We start from the raw sequence: 23,740 nt of genomic DNA on the forward strand, positions 1-23,740 counted from the left end.
CTCAGAGTCTGTCAAAGATCAGGGTGTGTGGGTGCGCTCATGACCCAACTCCCAGGATCCACATCAAACAGGCTGCTTATGAAAACCACTTTAAATTAGAAAAGGTAAGAAGCATCAGTGCACACAGATGGGAACAGAGGAACAGAGGGCCCAGCCCCGTGTGAATATGATCACCCCACAGCCCAGTGTGCCAGTGGAGGGAGAATCCTGGGAAGGCATAGACAGTGAGGCTAGGGTGATGGTTCTTCTGGCTGTGGCTTCAGGCCACTCGGAGCTCAGAGGTCGGCCTTCCGGAAACTTGCTCTGTTCAAGGAGTTCCTGGGGGAAGGATGAGGTGGGTCAACATGGCCAACTCCATAGTGCTCATCAGCCTCCCCCCGCCCCCTCCTCTTCTAATTAGGGACTCTGCTCCTTTCCCATCCATTCTGATCTGGCCACGAGTTCATAGAATCTCTCTTGGAATCTCCCACCAAAGCTAAGAATTGTGCCCATTTTACAGATGTGGAAATCTCGGCTCCGGAACGTGAAGTCACATGTCTGGGAAATGACCTCGCCGGGATCCGAAGTGGCTGCCGGGAGCCTGCCCAGCAGGCATGTCCCCATAGTTGCATGTTTGTGCCACGCACGTGTAGGACAGCTCGCGTCTGTGCCCGCCTCTGCCCTCCCGATGGGTGGGGGGCTGGGGTCAGGCACCTGAGGCCCGCTGTGGTTGGCGCCAGCAGCTGGGGCAGGCGCTGGGTGAGCAGCGGCTGCAGAGCCTCCCGTAGGCGGCCGTAGTTGCGCTCTAGCTCACGGTGGTACTCCTTCTGGTCTGGTCCTATCAGGGCCTTGTTCTTCCGCAGGGCATCCTCACACCTGAGAGACAGAGGGCAGGAGAGGCTCGGGGCTGGCAGTCAGGAGAAGGCAAGACTGGAGGTGGGGGGCAGTCCGTGGGGGGTGGGGTCAGGAGCTATAATGTGAGTCTGCTAGGTAGAGGAGACTTAATGAGAACCAGAGAGGCAGGAGCTCCATAATGGACATCCAGGATACAGAGAGGCTGTATGGGGTCAGAAAGGCAAAGAGCCCGTAAGCGGGGCTTGGAGGGGTCAGGCCTACTTCTTGCAGAAGTCCTTGAAACAGAGCCGCAGCTTGTTATGGTGCCTGAAGAGTTTGGGGTCTTCTGGGATCTCTGCCAAAAATACCTGGGCCACCTCCAGGGGACCCTGCAGGGTGAGAGGGGCTCCTGAGGGTGTCCGCATGGCCTCTGGGGTACCTCAGGCAGCCTGCCTGCCCCACTGGCTATACCTGGTTCACAGTGGGCCCCACAGAGCCCTGCAGCACCATCTGAAGCATCTTGGCGTCGGGCGGGTCCTGCTCGGTGGCAAAAGCCAGCTCCCGTGTCTTCTTCTGCATGTCCTCAATGGCCACCTCCACTGGTGTTAGCACTGTCTGGGGGAGGGGGGGGGGTTGGCAGGCACTGGCTGGGGCCTGAAGATGTCCTGACCCAAGCCGGCCCAGAGCAGCCTGGACCCCTGCTGGGGGTGGAGAGGGGTTCCAAGAGGCTGTGTCATGAACAGGGTGTGGGGGTGTCTGCCTGCCTGGGTCTGGCGGAGGGGGGAGGGGGGTGTCTGGTCTCAGCCTCCTATGTCTGGCTCTGGGGACTTTGGTCTGATTATGGTCCAGCCTCCAGTTGGCTAGGTCAGGGAGTAGAGGTTTGAGTCTGAAGATTGGTGTTTAGGGGTTGGAGTTTGGGGTCCTCTCGCCAGCCTGGGTCTGGGGTACCCGGGCCTCCCTTGATCTTGGGTCTCGGCCTCTCCCCTCCCTGGGCCCTGGGCCTCTGCCCACCTCCTCCCGGTGGCACACGCGGATTCGCGTCTTGATGTAGGGGAAGGCGTGGTCTGTGCTGAGCAGAGTCTTGCGCTTGTGTTGCTCCGGCAGCTCCCCGTGGGCACGCCCGTCAGGTGTGAAGGGCGTGCAGAACAGGAAGGTGCGCAGCCCGTAGTTGCGGTCGAAGTAGGTCACCCGGTCCTTGAGCTCATAGGTGTCGAAGTGCGGTTCCACGTAAGTGATCTGGATGTAGGCCTGGGACGCGGGGCTCAGGTATGAGGCTCCCACAGCCCCAGTACACACACTTGGGGCTTGCCAGCCTCCCTGCAGGGCCCCATCCCTGGAGAAAGGGGATTTGGACTTCCTTGGGTCTGGGAGCTTTAAATCTGGGGTTCCCACAGCCCCTGAAGTCTCGATGTTTGAGAATCTCCCAAAGAGAAGGATTTGGGGGTCCCCGAGAGAGATAAGCTCTCAAGTTTGCCAGAGAAATACGATTTGAGGGTCCCCAGGAAATAGTACTTTTGAGTCTCCCTGAAGATAGGATTTGGGGGTCCCCTGGGATGGTCAGGAGCCCTCACCTTCTGTGGGTCAAGCTTAGTCTTGTCCACGGGGTTCGAATCTTTGACAATCTCGACCACGTCCTCCCCAAACCTCTCCGTGTAGAACTCCTGGGGACACGGGGCTGACTCGGGGCCATGGAGGAGCAGCGGCCCCCGCTCCGCCCCAGCGCAGCCCAGTGCCCGTCTACCCCCTACCGCTGGGACGTGCCTCCAGCCGGTGTGAGATCTCGGCCAGCTTCGTGATGGACGGCTCCTTATACACAAACTCCTGCTCGTCCAGGTCACCGAAGCGGGCACCATAGAAGCCCACGCGGAAGTACGTCCCGAACACGCGCTGCATCTGTGAGAAGGGGAGCTGTGGCCCGGGACGCCCCCCTGGAGGCTCCCTGGCCCCAGGGATGCGTGGCCCTGAGCCCCCAAGTGTGGAAGAGGTGGGCAGGGCGAGGGAGACCCCAAGAACATTAGGTCATAGGCACAGCTGGGGGGACCCTGAGACCCAGACGATGGCCAGCTGCTTACACCCTCACTCTTTCTCCCCAACCTTTGTCTCCTGCCTCCCCCAAATCTTTGTTTTCACTCAACACAAGCCCCTGCTTTCTGATTATCCCTCTCATCCCGTGCAGTTCTTCAGAGTCTGGATCTCAATATGAAATTAGGACTAGGGCTCTGTTGCTTACAGCTGTGTCCTCAATGTCTATGGGGCTGGGTATACAGCAGGTGCTCAATAAATCCTTAAGTGGCTGAGGAAATGCATAGCCCTCTGGGACAGAGGCTCTGGCTCCCTTGTTCCAGGGCACCCCTCACCCTCATCAGATGTACTACCCTCCACCAGAAAGGAAGAGGGTAGCTCCATGTTCACTCACCAAGGCCGATCCAGGCAGAAGGGGGCGGGCACAAGGATATTGGTAGGGGAGGGAGACACAAAGTCATGGGAGAGGTCAGAGGTAAGAGCCCCCAACCCCCAGGATCCTGGTTATGCTGCCCCATGAGTACCATTCTTCGGGCAGAGACCAGAGATCTCTCTCTTCCCCTCCTTCTCTCCAGGGAAGGAGGGGACCTGACCATCCTACCCGGCCCCCACCCAGCCCTCCCATCTTGGCTCTGGGTTCCTGCCTTCTTTGGCCAGAAAATTCTCCCCAAACTAGGAGATGCCTAAAAATAGACCCAAGTCGGGGAGAGGCGGGAGAGGGGGAGCACGAGATGGCAGTGAGGAGCAGAGATCCTGGGAGAAGCTGGAGGAGACAGTGAGAGACAGAGACCCAGAGAGATAGAGTGTGACCAAGACAGGGAGAGAGAAAGAGACAGGGAAAGAGACCATAATTCGAGACGAAAAGGAACACAGAGACAGACAAGGAGGGAGTCAGAGCCCCCCCTTACAGGCAGTGACCAAGCTGGCCCTGCCCGAGGGAGGGGTGTCTCTGGAGAGCTCCCAGCTGGGTGAGTCACAGGCTGCCCTTGGGATCTGGGGCAGGGAGGGGGACCCGGGGGAATGGGGGAAGAAGTGGAGGGTGCGTCATTGCCCACTGAGCACCAGCCCCTGCGGCCAGGCAGCCATGTTCCTCCAGCACCCCCTGGTGGTCCCTGACCACTGCTGACCAGCCATCATGGGGGCCCCAGAGGCAGGTGGCCACTGGGCTGACTCACCTCCCAGCCAGAGCTCTGTGGGGGAGAGAAGGGTCAGGGTCAGCTGAGCTGTGGTGAGGTGGGAGGTGGGGCCAAAGGCAGGGTCTGGGAGGGCATCCTGGGCCCACCTGGTGCATAATCTTGGTGAAGGCCTCCTGCAGTTTGCCATGCACGGCAGCCAGCTTCTTGTAGTCTCGGTGGGCTTCCAGGATGGGGATGAGGGTCTTGTAGACCTCGTTCACTGCCTCGTAGAGCCCGCCCTGGGGGTGGGGGCACATCAGGGTTCCCAGCACCCCTCCCCCAGTTTTCTCCCCTGCCTGGAACAGCCCACCCTCTGTGCAACCACCCATCCCCTAGGGCTCCATCTTTCACCACCTCCTCCAGGAAGCCCACCCTGACCACCCTGCCCCGGATAGGACACCAGTCTTTCCACCCCCCACAGACCCCTCCGTGGTCTCTATCGTGCTTACTGTGGACCAGGTGCTGTGTACATCTGTACTTTACCCATGTTCCTTCATTTGTGGGAGGAGGTTTTCTTGTTTTTTTTTTTCCCCATTTCTCAGAAAACTAAAATTCAGACATGGCTCCCCAGGGCCAGGACCTGAACGCCAGCCCTTTTGGCCTGGTGCCCAAGACTTCCACACCCAGCTACCTCTTGGCTTGTGGTAATGGCCGCTCCTAAGTGCCCCTCACCCACAGCTAGCGCCAGCACAGCAGGCAGCCTGCGATGTTTGCTGACCAACCGTGAGAGGTCTGTGTCTACCGTCCCATTTATTCCCAAGGCTTTTGTTTCTGAGTCTTTAACACAATGACAATAATGAAAACCCCACTAGGGGGCTGGCAGCACAGAAAAGAATTCTCGCTGGAAAACCTGACCCTGAATCTGAGCAGGGCTCCAGATCTAATCATCAGTTCCCATAAGCTCAGGGGACTGAGGAACAGGTAAAGCAACACCACAGGGATGCAACCAGCCCTAAGCGGGCCAGAAAACCTCTTGGAACAAAGCCCAGGGCTCCAACAAGTGAAATGCAGGGGAAAACCCAACTGCTTTCACACAAACAAGCAAACTGGAAGAGAAAACCTTTCTATAACAGTGGACAATACATCGCCTGGGCCTCAACCTGTCAAGGAAAACATTAAAAACCCTTATTGTACAAAGTGGGGAACTTATGCCCTGTCTTTTGTTCCTGTTTTCTTTCTTTGATTGAGAGAGCCTTAAGAGACTTGTCAGTCATTGCCACTGTGGGTCTTATATGGATCCTGATTCAAACAAAGCAAGTGCAGAAAGAAAACTGTTTCGAGATCGTCAGGGACATCTAAGCACGGACCGGTATAAAGAGTTGCATAAAAGGATTTCACCAGTGGGGCTGCACAGGGAGGTACTTGTGCAGGTGATGGTGTGATGAGTAGGGTTTGTTTGAAGCTGGAACTTCTCTGACTCCCAACACACAGGAATCTCTGAGATCTTGTTAAAATGTAGGGTTGGGGGCACAGGACTCTGCATTTATAACAAGCCCCCAGGTGATGCCCATGCTGCTGGTCCTCAGACCACACTGAGTAGGCAAGCTTTGAAAAAAAACTCCAGCTGAACGGTCATGTTGGGTTTCATCAATCAATCTGTGAAAATTAAGATCTTCTCTTTTTTATGTACAAAAAAAATTGTGAAAATTAAGATCTTTTTATGTATATATAAAAAAACAAAAAAAAAAAACCAAAACAAAAAAACAAACGCCATCAAAAACCAAAACAAAAAACTAGAGGCCATGAGTTGAGACAAGAGCATAAAGACTGGTGGTTGCTGGATTTGAGTGCTGGGGGTGGGGGTGGGGGTGCAACCTTTTCTTTTATGTGTGCTCAACATTTTCTCTAATAGAAAAAATTTAATAGTGGCTGAGTGTGTGGAAGGCTACGTCCAGGCCACGTGTTAAGGGTTTTACAGGGAGAGAGGCAGGTAACCCGAGCTCGTGAAGGACCCTGTTGTCCTCAGTCAATCCCCTGCTCAGAAAGGGAGGGATCGGGCAGCAGCTTCACTGGGAGCCCCCAGGAGCAGGTACTGGGCCCGTCAGTGGCCCTGAGGACGCCACCCTGGCCCGAGCCCCACGTTCTGCGGCCAGCCGCAGGCCTCACCATGGTGAAGTAGGCAGCCGCCTGCTCCAGCAGCCCCACCAGCCCCAGCTCCGTGAAGTGCTTCCCGGAACAGAAGCCCTCCTCGTCGGGGGACAGGATGTCATCGGAGATGGCAGACTCCTCCAGCACGTTGGATGAGATGTTCTGGGGTGGGAGGTGGCATCAGGCCCTGGCCCCGGCCCACGGGTGCCACCCCCTGCCCCATCGGGCCCGCCACTGCCCCCACTGGCTCACCTGGAAGGAAACGCAGCCCACGGGCAGGTAGCGACTGTCCTCCAGCAGGGCGAGGTACTCGGCCACCAGAGCGGCGGCGTGCACCATACACTGGGCGGCCTCCGCGTGGTTGCCCAGCTCTGCGTGCTTCCCCGCCATGTTCTGCAACCACGTCAGCCGCAGGTCGGGGGAGCCCTGGTAGCCGCGGGCAATCCTGGCATATGGGTGGGGGCTGGTGAGGAGGATGGGGACCTGCCTAGCCCCCACTGGCCGCCCCTCGCTGGTCCACCCCCTTTGCTTGCTACCCCACCCATCGGTGGCGCTCACCAGCCGGGCTCCAAAGCTGGAATGTTAAGCCACGCCCCTGTTCCCCTTGCTCCTGGCCCCACATCCCCGTGCACCAGGCCCCGACCTCCCATAGGCCCCCGCGCCTTCCCTGGCTCCATCACCTGTCCCCCGCCTCCCACTCCCCTACTTCTTCCCAAACACCCCTCACCTCTCCTCCAAATCACTTGTTCCCGGACCTGTCACGGGTTAGCACCTCACCTGTCTCTCCCACCTGTCCCCCTCATTTGACCTTATTCTCCTCTGTCGTCCTCCAATTATGTTCATCTGGCACCCTTTGTACCGTTCATTTACCTGCCCTCCCCTTGCTTGTGCCCTCTCCTGCCTGCTCACCTGTCCCTCTCCCCACCCACCCCACCGCCACCTGTCTGTGGGTGAGAACAGCTGAAGGGCCCACCTGGCCCTCGTCACCTGTACATGAGATCAATGAGCATCTCCGGGTCCTCCTGATGCTCCTTCATCTTCACCGTGTCCGTCAGGATCATGTGCAGGTTGAACATCAGGTCCTGGACCTGGAGCGGGGGAGCGGCCGGGGACAATGAGGGCATCGAGACGTGACCGAGAGCCTTAGTGGTGGGGGCGAAGCAGGCAGAGCAAAGACGCAGGCCGAGGAAGGCGTGACGGGGGTGCCCGGCGGCGTCACCTGCTCGGCGAAGGTGCTGTCCCGCAGCCCCACGTCCTCCTCGGCATAGGTGAGGATGGTCTTGAGCGACCGTCTCAGGTGCTCTTCGCTGAAGCTCTGCGTTGTCCCCACCAGGGATGAGAGGGACATGGTCACTTGCATCTTCACGCGGGCAAAGTTCTACGAGGAGCCGGGAAGGAAGAGAACACCTGTGAGCCTGGGACCCTCACCCCCAGGGCCCGCTCGACCTGCCGACCTCTCCCCTCCCGCCCTCCATTTACTGCACCAACACCCCCACCCCCCGGCCGCCCTCCCCTCCCCCGAGCCTCCCGTGGACCATGGCCTCTGCCCGCCGCTCCCACTTACGTTGCCAATCTCGAAATTCTGGCGCATGAGGAGGTAGAGCGAGGCACTGGCGTGCGTGCGGACGGTGCTGAGGCGACTGCCACAGTGTCGCAACAGCCTCAAGCAAAGGTCGGCGCACAGCTCCGTGTCCTCCTCGAACAGCAGCTCTGGGAACTGTCCCCCCAGCGCAACACAGACACTGGTCAGCCCCTCCCCGTGGTGCCACAGAAGGCCCCTGATGGGGACGTCGGCAGGGGCAGCTGCATTCTGCCCCCTCTGGCCAAGCACAGTGGGCTTCAGGATCAGACACGGGGTTAGGCCCTGGCTGTGTGACCCTGGGGGAGTGACTCTGCCACTCTGATCCTCAGCTCCCTCCTCTATAAACCATGGCTCAGGAGTGTCTGTCTCATGAAGTGGCTGAGCATACAGCAGGAGCTCAGTGGGCTGCAACGATTACTCAGGGCCCTGCCTGTCGAGCGGGGCTTACCTTGGACACCAGGGCTCGCTGTGTGGCCAGGCCGTGCTGCAGGAAGAGGGCACTCTGGGCACTGCCCAGACTATACAGCACAACCTTTAGCACTGCACCCAAGATGCTCTCCCGGGCCTCTGACAGCATCACTGTCTGCCGGGGGGTGGGGGAGAAAGGGGTCAGAAATCCAGCTGTTAGGGACTGAGCTGCTTCCCGGGTCAGGGAAAGAGAGGGATCCTAGAGTCAGAGATCACAAGGCATGGCAGTGGGGCAGAGGTCAGAGAGATGCTGGCTCAAGCCCTACCTGCACGATGATCTCCAGTGTGTCCAGAACCACCAGGCTGGCCTCGGTCGCCAGGTTCCCGTCCACCAAGGCCTCATGTTCCATTTCATCCTTGGTCCTGGAGGGGATGGGAAGGGGCTGGGGGCTGAGCTCTCTGCCCCTCCCTTAGCTGCTCTAGGGGCACCCATTCTCCGGAAACTGGTCTGACCCCAGCGAACGACTTCCTGCCCACACCCACTTGTCCACGCGGTCCGAGGTCTGTCTCCAGTGCGTGATGCTCTTCCGCCAGCGGACGTTCTCCTGGTTCCCAAACGGGCTCCTCTCTGAGATGCGCAGGTGAGCGTCCGGAGACGTGCAAAAACACAAGGACGTGTGACCGTGAGGAGAAGGGCTCAGGCATTAAGATACACATGTGGGACGGCCCGTGAGGACACCGGGTGACACATATACATGCTAAGGGAACACAGTTAAACACGAACGACATGAGAACAGACAGGGAACACAGATGCCCATGTGCATACGGACGATGTGTGCACTTCTTTCTGGGAAAGGTGAGGCAGACACAGAGGTAGGACGCCCCCTTCTTGGGGCCCCTCAGACAAAGGCTGGGAGCAGCCCGTGGGGACGTGCACAGGGTACATCTCCCTCTCACCACGACTCCGCCGGACCATGTCCTGTCGTGCTCCAATGGTGCCCAGGATGGCTTCCTCCAGACGGGCCTTCATGTCCAGTGACTTCTTAAACGTGAGGCTGTTGATGCGCTCAAAGGCCTTTTTCCCCTGTGAGGACAGAGAACGGGTCGAGGGTTGACTCTGCCCTTTCCTGTGGGACCTGGGCTGCTTGGTCACACTCATTCAGCCTTTTCTGACCTCCAGGATCGTGTGCTTGGAGACACAGCTCTCCCCTTTACTACAAGGTCTTGGCACCTTCCAAATTCTATTCACGAAGATGATTTTCCCTTTTCTCTTTGGCTCAGCCCAGAAACAGTCCGCCCCTTGACCCTCAAACCCACAGGAACCTGGGCGTGAAGACAGTTCACCCCTGCCTCATCCGCCCACTCAGTCCCCTGGCCCACCCCACCCCCATCCCCACACCTTGTACTCAAAGGCAGCCAAGCAAAGGTATAGCAAGTCCAAGAGGCGACCCAGCTGAGGGAGGGCAAGGTCAGCGGCCCAGCGCTGCAGGAGGGCTGGCTCAGCATTCTTCAGGACCCACAGCACACACACCAGTAAGGTCCGGCTGGACTCGGCAGAGAGGGGACAGCCTGAGCGAGAAGCCTGGGGCCAAACAGGGGAGAGGGTGCTCAGAAGGGATGGAGCGGATTCTCATTTCCTCCATATTGTGATGAGAACTGACCTATCAGGATATCCTACGTAATTTCTTTTTTTTTTTAAAGATTTTATTTATTTATTTGAGAGAGAGAATGAGATAGAGAGAGCATGAGGGGGGGAGGGTCAGAGGGAGAAGCAGGCTCCCCGCTGAGCAGGGAGCCCGATGTGGGACTCGATCCAGGGACTCCGGGATCATGACCTGAGCCGAAGGCAGTCGCTTAACCAACTGAGCCACCCAGGCGCCCCAAGATATCCTACGTAATTTCTATTACCAGGTTGGATGGTGTCTCTGGGGACCAGCGCCATACTCACTGCCACTGGGCCCTGAGAGATGCTGGCCCGGGAGCCAGGGGCTAGGGGGCCACCAGCGATGGCCATGGCCACTGAGGGGTTGATGGTGCCTCCGATGTCCCCTTCCCCTTCTGTGTCTGAGTCGAGCATCGAGGCCAGTCTTGACCGTTGACCTGGGCCCTCTGGGGGCAGGGACAGGGGGACAGAAGAATGAGCCCTTGGTAAGTACCGTCTCTATCTCATAGTCTAGCTCAAAGTTCGCCTCCTCAGGGAAGCCTTCCCTGATACCGCTCCCCCAGGCCAGGGTGAGGTCTCCAGTTATCTATTCTCAGAGCTCACTTTTTGTGCTTATGATTAGATACATTTATCATACAATTGTCTGTACGATGACAAAAGCCTGAACTATATCTGCTTGAGCTGCTGCTATATGCTCAACACTCAGAATGTGGCCTGGCCCACAGGAGCCGTAAATGTTTACTACGATGATGATGATGATGATGATGATGATGGGAACAATGGCAGGAATAACAATAATAATAATTAGTAATAAATGCTGCTACAATGATTGTAGCATCAATTGGCACTTAGATAGAATCTCCTGTGTGCCAGGTGCCATTCTTAAGCACTTTGAAAATATTAACTCGTAATCTTCAAAACAACCCTATGAGATAAATGCTTTTACCCATCCCCATTTTATGGGTGAGGAAACTGAGGCACAGAGAGATTACATCACTTGCCTGGGGTCACACAGCAGGTAAATGGTAGAGATAGGATTTTTTTTTTTTTTCAAGATTTTATTTATTTATTTGACAGAGGCCAGCGAGAGAGGGAACACAGCAGGGGAAGTGGCAGAAGGAGAAGCAGGCTTCCCACGGAGCAGGGAGCCCGATGTGGGGCTCGATCCCAGGACCCTGGGATCATGACCTGTGCCGAAGACAGACGCCCAACGACTGAGCCACCCAGGTGCCCCTAGAGATCGGATTTTAACCTAAAGAGTCGGCTTCCAAACTCTATGGTCTTAAAAGAGTAACTCCCATGGCGCCCCCCACCAAGAAAAAAAAAAAAAAAAAAAAAGGTCTCGCCAGAGACAGGAGCTGCCAGCAAATACAGAACTGGTCTCACCCCAGAGATTCTTGAAACAAAGGGTCGACTGAGTTTAACTAAAGCTCCAGCTCAGCTTAACCTAGCTCAGTTCCTGACCAGATGGAGGAGACCAGCCCATTTTCCTTACTGCGTAAGGGAGGGAAAGAGGAACCGTCACTGGGAAAGGATGACATTACCCCAGTCCCAATGATTCGTTTACATACAGCATCCAAAATACCATAACAAGTTATAAGACATAGGAAGAGGCAGGAAAATGTAATTGATAGGAGAAAAACAGACAACAGAAGCAGGTACACAGATGACCAAATGTTGGAGTTAGCGAACAAGGACGTTAATATATAAACTGGCAGAAAAGATGGACAAACGTGGATAAAAAGATGGCACATTTCAGTAGAGAACTGGGATCTACAAAAACACACACACACAAAATCAAACAAACATTTTAGAGCCGCCAAGTATAACATCTGAAATTCGGAACTGGGGTTAACAGAAGACTGGACGCAGCCAGAGAAGACTGAAGCAGTGAGCTCCAGTGAATGGAAAGTTTCCCAACTGAAAACGGAATGGAAAACAGGACAGAGTACAGCAGGCACTGAGATGCGATCAAAAGGTCTAACGTACGTGTAATTGGAGTCCCAGAAGGAGGGAAGCGAGAAAATGAGGCAGAAAAAAAAAATTGCAAGAGGTAAAGACTGAGAATTTTCCCCAAATGACAAAGGGGATCTACCCAGAAAGCCTAAGTCTGTGCTTCCAACTGTCCCCTGTCCCCCAGGTGCCAGTGAAGGTTGAAGAGGAGTGACTGAATGAACACGGGGCTCTGACCATCCCCTCACCCCTATGTTCCCCACCTGCCCCTCCTCACCTATCGGGAGGGTGACAGTGTCCCAGTACGCTGCTCCCCAAATTTTCACATAAGCCTAGGAAAGTGCATGCAACCACTGTCCCCATGTAACAGGTGAGAAACCTTTAGGCTCAGAGAGGTTAATGGCTTGCCTGGGGCCCCACAGCAGCACACTGGAACCTCTTCTTCTGACCCCCACCACCCATGCTTTTGTTCCTAACCCTGCTCCCCACCTTCCCCGACCTGAGCCGGTGTGATCAGTGAAGCCCCTGGATCGTGTAGCCCCATCCTGCCCCCGGCCCACTGACCAGCAAAATCATGCAGGCGTGGCAGCGTGTCCCGTGCGAGAGACAGCAGCGGCAGGTACAGCTCGGCCACACGGGCCTTCACAGCAGCCTCAGCGTAGCGGGGGTCCGCATCGTGGCCACAGAGCAGACTGTGCACGGCGCTGATGGCCTTCTTGTGCAGCAGGAATGCCCTGTGGGGGGGCGGGTTAGCGAGGAGCTCGGGATGGAGCAGACATGGCTCCTGGACCTTTTCGCCAGCCCGGGGACCAGAGCGGCCCTGTACTCACCCCTCGGCCTCGGGCTCCAGGGCCAGCGCCAATTCTGTCAGCAGGAGCCCAGCCAGGAAGTGCTGTTGTCGGAACGGCCCACTCAGCTCGAACATGCTGGTTACCTTGGGGTCCGGGGCCTGGCTGGAGAAGGTGGAGCTCTGCAGAGGGCAGGTGGAGAAAGCAGGGATGGCAGGAGGCCAGGGGTCAAGGGTCGGGGGGGGAGACTGGCGTTAACCCATATGTGAGGTGACAGGGCCTGGAGTCAAAAGTCAGAAGTCAGAGAAACAGCAAATGGAACCCCAGGCGGGAATTAGGATTTGGGGTGAGATATAAGACGCTGGCCCCCACTCCAAGAAGCTGCCAAGGGTGCGGGGTCAGAGGTGAAGGGTCAGACTACCTGGGCTTTGGCCCACTCTGAGATGGCCAAATGAGGGTCCCACAGAAGAGGGGGCTGAAGGTGAGTGGTCATAGGTCAAGAGGAGGAGCCAGGAGTGAGGCCAGCCCACCTGGGAAGTGGTGGAGGATACAGAGGGTGAGGGCGAGGCTGGGGGCGACAGGGGGCAGCAGGGGAGGTTGAGGGTCACGTAGTGCTCGTGGCTGCACAGGATGCGGGTGAAGTCCATGCGTAGGGTCAGCAGCAATGCCGGGTTGGGGGCCGACTGCAGCCGTGTGGCCACCTGTGGGGGAGGGGGTCAGTGGGCGACCTTCACGTGGCTCTGCCCACCACGCCCACCACCCTGCCACGTCACTGCAGATGTGCCGTTCCCACCGTGCCCACCCCTACCTGCTTGTAGTGGGCCCGCACCAGGCTGAAGATGAAGCCGCGGTCCACCAGGGACAGCAGATCGCTGAGGAAGAAGGCCAGGCTGGCGTTCAGGCGCTCGGCCAGCTCTGCATCCTAGGGGCACAGGGCCGGTCAGCCCATATCCACGTGTCCCATTGAGCCTCAGTCTCCACATGGGGCCTGGCTCTCACCAAGGCCACCAGTGACCTCCAGGAGCCGCATCATTGCCCCAAAGCCTTGGGGCTTCTTGATACACCCTCATTTCTGAACTCCAGATACACCTGGCCTTCCTGGTTGTCCTCTTCCCTCTGTCCCTCCCCTTTCCCGTGGTTATATGTCTACACTCCTCAGGACTCTGTTCAGAACACTGTTTTCTTTCATTAGATTTGACCAGTACAATATGGATGGCAGAAACTGGCTGCTGACCTCCCCCAAATCCTCTCCCCACTCAGAGTACTGGAACCCTTCTTCACAGTTCAGAGTTTGGCAAAGACTACATTTCCCAGCCTTCTTTGTGGCTGAGAATAACCATGTGACCACATCTTGGCCAATGGGGTTTGGGAAGAAGTGATGCCGTCCCTTATAGAGAAGGGGCAGGTCTGCCTGTTCCCACCACCTGCCACGCCTCATGTGGGGGGCACCATGATGAACCATGATGAACCACGATGGCCAGTCCCACACTGTGGAATCCCCTGCAACCCACCTAGGCTCAGAAATAAACTCTGGTCACATTTAAACCACTTGTAATGATGATCAAGCAAATTAACCTGTCTCTTAACTGATACGCTCTCAGCAACCATTTAACAAGACTATACTGAGCATCTACTACGTGCCACGTCCTGTGAATGGCACAGACATGGTCCCTGTGGCTTGTCCAATTCACAGTCTTGTGTGGGGGGAAGGCAGAGAATAAATAAAAGGACTGGGGATAGTTCCATGTATTTTGAAAAGAACTGAATGGGGTGCTGTTTTGAGAGAAACCCGAAAGATGGGAAAGAGCCAAGATGGGAAAGGCATCCTGAGCAGAGAGAACAGTAAGTGCAAAGGCCCTGGGGCAGGATGTGCCTAGCAACCGTGAGGAACAGCAAGAAGGCTGCTATGGCTTCCGAGGCCTAGCTGATGCTTGTTCTGCTCTCATGCTACCATAAGCCACAGAGTGGTTAGCCTCAGTGGCCCTCAGTTCCCTGCAACCCAAAGAAACAAGATATAAAACCTGCCTTAGCTCTGAGTCCTGAGGGGAGCAGAGACTGGGTCTTCCTTGTACAACTGAGCCTGGTAGTCAGTGCACGATAAATGTCAAGTGAAGCAACGAAACCACTGTGGCCCATCACCAATGCCTCACTGGCAGCTGTGATGATGCTGCTTCTTGGGGGCGTTGTTCCTCCCTTCAGCCCATTCTGAGTGTGGTTTCCTCACAATCCGGCTCAGCCCCTGGGAATATCAGCCCTTGGGGAGGCTCCAGTGGAACAAGGTCGAGAACTTTGAGCCCAGCCCAGAGGTCATGGGATATTGCACAAGGGCTGACTTGGGTTGGGCCGGCATTTCAAAAATCTGGAAAGTTCCTATCAAATCCCAAACTCCCATTTCTCCTGAAAAATCAGGCATTCTGGCCACAGCCAATGGGTACATGCCCCTGAGTCCACCCTAAGCCCCACTCTTCCCAGGTGGTAAGGCTGTGGGCTCTAGAGCTGGTAGCTTGGGTTCAAATCCCCATTCTGCCCCTTCTCAGTTGTGTGGTATCACGTTGTTACCTGGTCATTCTCTGCCTCAGTTTCCCCACCAGTAAAATGGAGACAACTTCATGGGGGTGGTTGGGAGAATTTAATGATATGATCCATCTACCACATTTAAGACACACAGTAAGTACTCAATAAATGCTCAATATTATTACTACTCTCATTATTATTACTGCCTGCCTAGCTCCTGGGAACGCTGGAATTAGTGATCCAGGACCTGGACAATCAATGATCAAGGCCTCAGAACATCAATGTCCATTTATTGAGCACTTACTGTATTTGGCACTGTGCTAAGCGCTAATGGATCTGCTCTGTCCACCTCCCCATCCTCATCAACTCCCATTCCCACTTTTGCTCACTCCACTCCAGCCACACTTACCTCCTAACTGCTCCTCTAACAACCCAGGCATGGTCCTACCTCAGGGCCTTTGCACTTGCTGCTCCCACTGCCTGGAAGGCCCTTCCCCCAGCCATGGCATAGAGTGCTCTCCCCCCCGCGCCTTCAAGTCTCCTCAAAAAGTCAGCTCCGTGAAAACATGGATTTGGGCCTCTTTTGTTCACTGCTGTGTCTACCATCCGGCACAGCCACTGTGCACGCAGTCAGTGCTCAAGAAATAGATGCTGAGTGAACCGACTGATCTGGCAAGCGGGTTCATGGTGCCCCTGCCTGGCTGGCTCTATGTCCTCTCTCAGACCCTCCCATCGAGGCCTGTTCCCGCACACCTTGTATAGCCGGGTGATGACTTCCAGGCCCACAGAGCCCACGAGGGCCGCGATGTCGTCCAGGAAACGCCCAGGGAAGCGGAGCTTGCGGGGCGTATCCAACCGTTGGCCCAGAAGCAGGTGGAGCGCCATGCTTTTCACCTGGGGGTGGGGTGAGAGTGGAGCGGGGCTTGAGGAACTGAACAGGGGGGCCCACCAGAAGGGGGCAGGCCCTGAGGGGCTGTGAGCGGTGTTTTAGTAGCAAGGCACGGGGGCTAGAGGTGGGCATAAGGGGTCCTGGGTGGGGATTGAGCCCTGACTCTTTTTTTTTTTTTTTTTAAAGATCTTATTTATTTATTTGAGAGAGAGAGAGAATGAGAGACAGAGAGCACGAGAGGGAAGAGGGCAGAGGGGGGAGGCAGACCCCCCGCCGAGCAGGGAGCCCGATGCGGGACTCGATCCCGGGACTCCAGGATCATGACCTGAGCCGAAGGCAGTCGCTTAACCAACTGAGCCACCCAGGCGCCCGAGCCCTGACTCTTAACACAGGGCTTGAGCCGGCAGTGAGAGGAGCCTGAGTGGGTTCTAGGCAGGGTGCAGGGGTAGGGAGGCTGAGAGAGCCTGGGAAGGGCTGGACTAGGTCTCCTGGGGCTAAGTATGTGGGTAGGACAGAAAGCAGGGCTCAAGAAGTGGGATTTGAGGGAGCCCTGGGTGGGGTTTGATGGCCCACCAGATTGGGGGAGGTTTGTATCTAGCAGTGGTGGTTCAAGGCACCACTTGAAGAGTCTGGCGCAGAGGTCTCGAGTCTGATCACAGGGATTCCCTCTCTCTCTGGGGATATCTCTTGAGAGGGAGGGGTCTCCATGCTGGTTAGGGGGACTCTCCGTGGTCTCTACAATCTCCTAGGGAAGGTAGGGGGGTCATCTCTCTGTGGAGGGGGTCTCAGGTAAGTTTCAGGGGGCCTCTCTCCAGGGAGAGAACCCCTTCAGTGTTTCTTCTCTCTCGACATGGAGGGTCTCTTGGGGTCATTTCTCAGGGGTCTCAGGTGCAATCTCAGGGGCTTCTCTCCCGAGGAGAGGACCTCCCCGGGGCATCTCTTGCTCTCAGGAGGGGAGGAGGGTGTCTCACCATGAGCTGGAAGAAGAACCAGGCATGCTGCAGGACAGCCTCTCGCACAGCACTGCTGCTGACCACCCACTGCAGAGCCAGCTCCTCGTGCAGCAGCTGGGGGCGGGGGCAAGGGTCACAGAGAGCCGAGGAGCCCACCCCGTGCCCTCCTCTGGAGGGCATAACAGGGCTTGGATGCAGCAGGATGGCTTGGGGTTAGTGCAGCTGGAGACCGTGCAGGAGAGGGAGCGGAAGGAGTCAGCACGCCCTTTCCCTGGGCCCTCCAGACCCTGCTGGGCTTCGGGGGAGACAGGAGCTCCAGGGCCAACACGGAGTCACCCACCCCCTGCCTCCCACTACCTTCTGCACAGTGGGTCTCGGCTGGGTGGCTGGTGGGGCCAAGGAGGAGCCCTCAAGGTAGGAAGAAGTTCGGCTAGAGCTGCGGTCGATGGCCTATGATGGGATGGGGTGAAGAGGATGGGATGGCGAGGTGGGTTAGCGAGGGTGCCGGCGGTATGGACGGGGAGGAGATGGTTGGCATGGATAGGGCACAGACATGTCCATGTGGACAGGCCAGGAGGGCATGGATGATTTTGGCAGAGATAATAAGGATAAAGGTGGGGGGGGGTGATGGAGGGGATGAGAAGCATAACAAAGAGAGAAGGGGGTGCCCAGCGGGGGAACAGAAGAGGTGAGAATGGGGACAGGAGCCCGCTGGCGAGGGTGGATGGGGCCAGACAAAGATGGCAGAGGGATGGGGGTGCGGGTGGACACGGTGAAGAGGGAGGGTGAAGTCAGAGAGCCGGAGAGAGTCCATGAGGCCGGGGTGGATGGAAGAGAAGGGCAATGAGGTGGAGGAAGGAGCGTAGACAGGGGAGCGGAGTATAGACATGGGGTCCAAGCGAGGGTAGAGAAAGAAGAGGGAAAGAGATAGGACAGAGGTGAGAGGAGGTGCCGATGAGATGCAGCAGGAGCAGCCAAGAGCCCCAGGTTCCAGGCCTGGCCCTGTTCCAGCCTTGCTTGCCTCAGTGCTCCCCATCTGTGAAATGGGGATGGGGGCCCACGCTACACTTCTCCCCTCCTCCTTTGCTGGTCGGGAGGTGAGGCCACTGGCAAGGAGAGGAGGCCCCAAGATGGAGTTGCTCTGACCCCTGGAACCTGCCCGGGCCCCAGCACTCGAGGGACCCCCCAGTTCCCACAACCCCAGCAGGGCCCTGGCTCCTCAGCACACACCAGATGGGCCACCCACAGCAAAGGCCGGCCTCAGGGTCCCCTCCTGCCTGCAATGCCCACCCTCTTACCACCTCATCCCCTCCTAGGTGCTCTTCGAGGCCCAGCTGACACCTCAGAGAAGGAGGGCATTGGGGGAGGCCCTCTTAAAGATGCTGGGGGGCCGGCAGGGCCCATGAACCCAGATTTCCAGCAATCTCAGGAGAAGACTGTCCAAAAGATCCCTTGCTGCTAACAGTCCCCTGGCGTGCCTTCAGTGCAGGCTGCCTGGGTGGTGGGCACGGAGCTGGAACAAGGTCTGGGGCCAAGTGTGTGGGGAAACCACCCCAGTGGCCTCCTTTCAGTGCCTTGGGGGCTCTCAGCTCGGTCCCAACGTTTGCATGTGCCTTTCCATCCATCTGGAGCAGCCACCCTTCCCTGGCTGGCTCTGTCTCACCCTTCAGGTCCCAAGAGAAATGTCATCTCCCTGGAGAGGCCCCCCCCCCCCAGACCACCCAGAGGAGGCTGGTGGCCTCACTCCTATTCATTTCTTTTCAGGCATTTTCACACCCTGCACTCATATACTCGTGTGTTTGCATGATCGGTGCCTATCTCCCAGACCTGGCAGCTCAGAGGCCGGGCTGGACTGAGATCTATCCCAATAAAATCCTGCCTGTGATGCCCTAACGCGTTCCCAGGTTCGGGACCACTGTGCTAATAAACACTTTGCTTTGAATCTTGACCACATCTGAAAATTCAGAGCCTCGGGCACAGGGCGAGCCCGCAGCAGAGCGAGAACTCGAGAACTGGGACCCAGGTCTGTCTGAAGGCAAAGCCTCTCCCCACACCAGATCCCTGGGAAGGGGCAGAGTTTAAAGGGAGCTGCCCACAGAGGTCTGTCTGCCTGAAACAGGAGGGGAGGGAGAGCCCAGAGGGTCAGTCTCGGCCCTTTGGCATCATTCGGACTGCTATGTCAAGGGGACAGTTGCGAGGCTCCTGAACCGAGTGGATTAGAGAAGCAGGCCATGCGAGGCAGGGAGGTTATAGTGGCTGGATTTGCATATCCTTTGCATGCTATTTGCATACCACCCTCTCCCTCCTGTGTCTGCCTGAGGCTGGAGTCTGTAAGGCAGCAAAAGGCTGGTTAAGATGACCGTGATGCCTAAAACACTGACTCCAAAGCCCCTGAACAAAGGCAGGAGGGGTGTGCTGCCTCCTTCAGGCAGCCCTCCTAGGTTAGTGGGCCACAGCCAGGAAGGTGGGAGGAGCTCATGCCAAGATGGGGTCACACGCGTGCAGGGGCAGGTAGGGAGGGCACCTGTCTGGGGTCGGCCCCGCAATAAGGGGGTGCCCGTCGCAGCACAGCCTTGCTGCCTCCTGGAGCATAAGCAGAATTCACCCAGGAATGTGAGCGGTCGATACCCTGGAGACACACGGGGACGCGGTAGAATCCGTGGGCAGAAGGCGGGGAGAACGGCACGGAACACCAAGCGTGAGCACTGCCCGGGGCCATACGCGCACCCCGGGCACCCACACGCCACCCTGGCAAATGCACGTGCACATACGTGCTTGGGGCCCACGCGCATACGCTCCCTGTGGGCGGCCGTGCATGGAGTGCACGTATATCTGTGCCCCATGCACACACATGCGTGGGGTCTGTGAGTATATGCACCTGTGGCGTATATGCGCCCATAGGCACCTGGTCCGCTATGTACACACTGCTTTTTCAACCAGGCCGACCTCCAGCCACCCATCCTTGGGTCGGCCTTGGAGTGCGGAGCCCAGGGCAAAGTCTGAGTCGCAGCTCCCAAGCTGTGAAAGCCGCAGACCAGCCCCGCTGCCCAGAGTCAAGCTTCTGTCCGTGCTGCTGCTTGGAGCTTCCCGTCCTCTGTCAACCCTAATCCTTCACCCGCCCGCCTGGCAGCCGTGGCCGCTGAGGCTGGAGACCCCAGCGCCCACCCGTGCCCTACCTTGCTGGCCAGGATGCGGGAGACCTCGTCGTCCACAGAGCCCGGGGCCACAGCCAGGTCGGGGTTGCTGCTGCTGATGCTCTTAGAGCGGGCCAGGTAGAGGCTGGTGGGGCGGCCAGGGCCACGGGCCAGTGTGGCAGGCTGCACTGCCACTGGAGGGGTCCCTGAGGATGGCGGCAAGACGGTCAGCCCCCTGCCCCTTCCCGGCCGGCTGGCCTGGGTAAAGTCACTTTCTGTCTCTGAGCCTCAGGCTTCTCGCCTATAAAATGGGCATGCTAGTGGCTGCCACCTCATAGTGATTTGGGGGAGACGGACAAAGCCCAAGAACAGTGCCTGGCACGTGGTCAGTGCCCAGAGGGGCTAGAGGTTAGTGTTAATTACTTAGCAAATTGAAAAGGATCCAACTGCATTGAGCGTTCACCATATCAAGTGTGTTGTATGGATTAGACCTCATTTACTATTACCAGCGCCCCCATGAAGGGATGACCGTTATTATCCTTGTTTTAGAAATGGAAAACAGACCCAGAGAGGTGAAGTCACTTGCCCAGGGTCACAGCATGTGTAGGAAGCAGAGCTGGGATTCGAGCTTGGGCAGCCCAGCTGCGTCTCTGCTTCAACTTAACTGCAGATGCTTGGTGACTGGCTGAATGACCCACCAGTCAAGCAACAAAGACCGCCAGCCTGGGGAGGGGGGGAGTGAACAAAAAACTCTCTCTCTTGCAAGTTGCCCAAACCAGCCAAGGTCTGTACGGCCTCCTGGCCTTTGCACATGCTGTTCCCTCTGACTGGGATGCTCTCCTCCCAGATATGTCCTGTCCCCCAGGGGCCTCCCACTAACACTTACCACTTGGGAGGCTGGGCTCGGTGCCAGGCAGTCGGAAGGCATAGTGGACATAGGCAGCCAGCAGTGGGCAGTGACCACGGGCATCCTGGGCAGCCTCTAGACTCCGGTGGACAAGGCTGACCACATGGGCCATTGCCTCAAAGGCCCCACGGCCTAAGTTCACTGCCGGGCAGAGCAGAGGTCAAGTGCTAAAGCCCAGGGCCTTCTACCTCCTCAGGGAACTCCTATCTCCCACCTTTCCAAGAGGTTGTGGGGCCAATCAAAGGGTCACAGGTGGTTGGGAGCCATTTTTCAGAAAGGAAAACCGAGGCCAGAAAGATAAGCGGGCTGAGGAGGTCACCCAGGACCAGGGGACTGAGGGGCCGGCCCTCTTCCAGATAGGGAAACTGGGGTCTGAGGCTGTGCCCGCTCACCGATCTGGCCGCCAATGATTGGAGGCCGCACGACCAGACGGACGAGCTTGTCCAGCACGTGATGGGAGAAGGCAACAAGGGGCTCGGGGCTGGCGAGGCGCAGGGCTGCTAGGCTGGCCCGCATCTCCTGCTCCACAGTGCTCTCACTCAGCACGGTGTCCTTGAGGCGGAACGGGAAGGCCCCCTCCTCCAGGACATGCACCAGAGTGAAGAACTTGTCCAGGTGAGGGTCCTGGGGGTGGGGGGAGCTGGGGTGAGCAGGGCGGGGGGTGGCCAGGGTTCCATTGGCTGGGAAGGCCCTGGAGGGTTGGGGGTGGTGCTCAGTGGGCAGAAAACCAAGGCCGGGGATCAATGAACTGACTATAAATGAGGAAAGGGATGAGCTAGGAGCTGGAGGGAGGAGAGGGGGCGGGGAAGTGACCACAGAAGCGGTGAGGGACACACGCGGGGAGGAGAGACCATGCAGAGGGCCAAAGCCCCAGCTGGGATGGCCACTGGCATGGCCGCCCCCGCCTGACTCAGCAGCTTCCCTGGGAGCCGGGCCTCGCTGACCAAAGTCACGTCCATGGCCCAAGGCCAGGCCTCCCCGGTCAGCGGCACTGTTGCTCAACCCCAGGGCCGGACTCCTGGGATCCCCCCACCCCCTACCTGCGGGTGCACAGAGGACACGGCAGTGAGCTCCACGCTGAACACGCCCTTGTGGCCATCCACCCAGCGCATGCCTGGCAGCGCCACCTGCAGGAGGGACACGCCAGGTGGGCACCGGCCTGCCCTCCCGTGCCCATAGCGCCACCGGCCCCAGCCACTGCAATACTGTGGGTGTAACCCAGCCCCACCGGCGGGAGCAGCCGGGCGCCAACGGGGGGGACACAGACGGGAGGGAGTACTGTGGGGGTCCCCTGGGCAGGCTGGAAGCCTGGGGTACAAACAGAGAAACAGACAATGGAGGCCTGGGGTGCACATTACTGAGGGGGATGAATTGGGAAAGAGCATAATGAGAGAACTTGAGGCCTCCAGGGCATTAATGACAGCTCAAGGGTAAGTGGGAGGGTGACAGCATTAATGGGGGTGATGGGACCTGGAAGAACTACTGGGGGGATCGTGGTCAGGGAGGCAGGCAGGGCTACGAACGGGGGACTGGAGCAGAAGGACAGTGGGGAATGGTGAGTGCAGGGGCAGGAGGTGGTAATGAGGCCGGGCTAGTGGGGGACAGGGACATGTGGGGACAGTCGGACACACAAAAGTATAATGGGGGGGATGGAGCAGCCAGGGGTCCCGGAGGCCCTAACAGAGGGCAACAAGGCTCCCAGGGGTATTGATGGGAAGGAAGGCACGGCACAGATCGGGGACCATGTGGTGGGAGCCTGGGGAGTGTTGTCGGGGGACAAGGCCTTGGGAAGGGAGGCAGGGGGCCAGGGCACATACGTCTGGTGTGAGCACGGAGTAGCTGGGTGGGAGCTGGTCCACAGACACAGGGAGGCAGAAGGGGCCAGTCCTCAGGCAGCCATGCTGCAGCAGTGGGATCCACTGGGGAGAGGCTGGGGGTCAGGTCTGGGGCCAAACAGAGGGTCAGCGGGGCTGGGGGGTGGGGGTGAGGGCTGGTGGGGGTCTCACAGTGAAGCCCACGGGAGTCTCCAGCGCTGTGCCCGGCCGGGGCTGGCAGCTGACGTGGTAGAAGGTGAACAGCAGGTGGTGGTTCTCGGTCACACAGGCCGGAAGACGCAGCTTGAACTCCTCGTAGAACTCTGGGGACCTGGAATGGGGCTCTGCTGGGGGCGGGGACCCCCTGGCCCTCCCCATCCCCTCTTGCAAGTCAGACCCCAGTGCCGCCTGGCCCCACGGTCTGCTCTCTGCCTCAGGATCCGCCGCCGGCTCTCCTAGCGGCAGCCTCCTCCCCTCCTGCTGCCCCACCGTGTCCCCACCGCCGGTCCCATCCTGCCACCCCGCATACTTGTTGTGGTAGACCACGGGGGTGAAGGCCTCTCGGGTGAACTCACTGCAGCTGGACTTGCCAAAGATGACCTGGGGGAGGGTGAGCGTGAGGGCCCCCCGGGACGTCCCAGCCGGGATCCCCGCCCCCGCCCCCGGCACGGCCACTGACCGGCAGGGCCTGGCTGGGGTCCTCCCCCGCCATGTACTGCACTCGCACGGTCAGGTTGCGCACGGAGCCCTGGCGGCTACTGAAGTTAAGGCAGTGTGGGTACACGTACAGCAGGTTCCTGCGGGGGCAGGGGGGCATCAGAGGGACAGGCAGGGCTGGGCTTCCGGCACAAGCCTGGCCTGGGACACGGCGGGGGGGGGGGGGGGGGCGCGTCGATGGCCACACAGCTGAGGCGGCATATGGGGCAATTATGAGCACCGGGCGACAGATGTCACTGGCAGAGAGTGGGGGACAGGTGGGCACCCTCAGAGCATAGATGGGGGAACAGTACATCTGCGGGTGGGGACACGGAGGGACT

The 23,740-nt window shown here is 58.2% G+C and overlaps 1 protein-coding gene across 23 annotated transcripts in view; it reads right to left on the minus strand.

Moving 5' to 3' along the window:
• Window positions 1-73: 73 nt before the first annotated feature.
• Window positions 74-23,740, minus strand: part of DOCK6 (dedicator of cytokinesis 6) — a 44,046-nt gene continuing 20,379 nt past the window's right edge. For 4 of the 23 annotated variants that reach the window (XM_081812927.1, XM_081812896.1, XM_081813012.1 and 1 more), the window contains 35 exons: window positions 23,383-23,500; window positions 23,233-23,303; window positions 22,896-23,034; window positions 22,707-22,808; window positions 21,930-22,016; window positions 21,282-21,513; window positions 20,869-21,030; window positions 20,025-20,188; window positions 19,373-19,477; window positions 17,206-17,298; window positions 16,867-16,962; window positions 15,760-15,900; window positions 13,301-13,414; window positions 13,023-13,193; window positions 12,535-12,674; window positions 12,269-12,438; window positions 10,037-10,197; window positions 9,488-9,670; window positions 9,046-9,172; window positions 8,632-8,716; window positions 8,415-8,511; window positions 8,129-8,263; window positions 7,663-7,815; window positions 7,318-7,476; window positions 7,086-7,186; window positions 6,351-6,543; window positions 6,117-6,260; window positions 4,118-4,249; window positions 2,575-2,721; window positions 2,385-2,474; window positions 1,825-2,061; window positions 1,285-1,428; window positions 1,096-1,202; window positions 694-855; window positions 74-318 (listed from right to left, as the gene is read on the minus strand). In XM_081812927.1, the coding sequence (XP_081669053.1) occupies window positions 276-318; window positions 694-855; window positions 1,096-1,202; window positions 1,285-1,428; window positions 1,825-2,061; window positions 2,385-2,474; window positions 2,575-2,721; window positions 4,118-4,249; window positions 6,117-6,260; window positions 6,351-6,543; window positions 7,086-7,186; window positions 7,318-7,476; window positions 7,663-7,815; window positions 8,129-8,263; window positions 8,415-8,511; window positions 8,632-8,716; window positions 9,046-9,172; window positions 9,488-9,670; window positions 10,037-10,197; window positions 12,269-12,438; window positions 12,535-12,674; window positions 13,023-13,193; window positions 13,301-13,414; window positions 15,760-15,900; window positions 16,867-16,962; window positions 17,206-17,298; window positions 19,373-19,477; window positions 20,025-20,188; window positions 20,869-21,030; window positions 21,282-21,513; window positions 21,930-22,016; window positions 22,707-22,808; window positions 22,896-23,034; window positions 23,233-23,303; window positions 23,383-23,500 (4,705 nt within the window). In that variant the 3' untranslated portion in view covers window positions 74-275. Of the gene's footprint in view, window positions 319-693; window positions 856-1,095; window positions 1,203-1,284; window positions 1,515-1,824; window positions 2,147-2,384; window positions 2,475-2,561; window positions 2,722-4,010; window positions 4,026-4,117; window positions 4,250-6,116; window positions 6,261-6,350; window positions 6,544-7,085; window positions 7,187-7,317; window positions 7,477-7,662; window positions 7,816-8,128; window positions 8,264-8,414; window positions 8,512-8,631; window positions 8,717-9,045; window positions 9,173-9,487; window positions 9,671-10,036; window positions 10,198-12,268; window positions 12,439-12,534; window positions 12,675-13,022; window positions 13,194-13,300; window positions 13,415-15,759; window positions 15,901-16,866; window positions 16,963-17,205; window positions 17,299-19,372; window positions 19,478-20,024; window positions 20,189-20,868; window positions 21,031-21,281; window positions 21,514-21,929; window positions 22,017-22,706; window positions 22,809-22,895; window positions 23,035-23,232; window positions 23,304-23,382; window positions 23,501-23,740 lie in introns of those variants that run through there. The other 19 variants (XM_081812907.1, XM_081812942.1, XM_081812945.1 and 16 more) reach the window with 17 other exon arrangements.

Source organism: Leptonychotes weddellii, chromosome 1 (genome assembly GCF_054177405.1).
Source record: "Leptonychotes weddellii isolate Sample4059 chromosome 1, ASM5417740v2, whole genome shotgun sequence".
In the NCBI taxonomy this organism is placed as follows: Eukaryota; Metazoa; Chordata; class Mammalia; order Carnivora; family Phocidae; genus Leptonychotes; species Leptonychotes weddellii.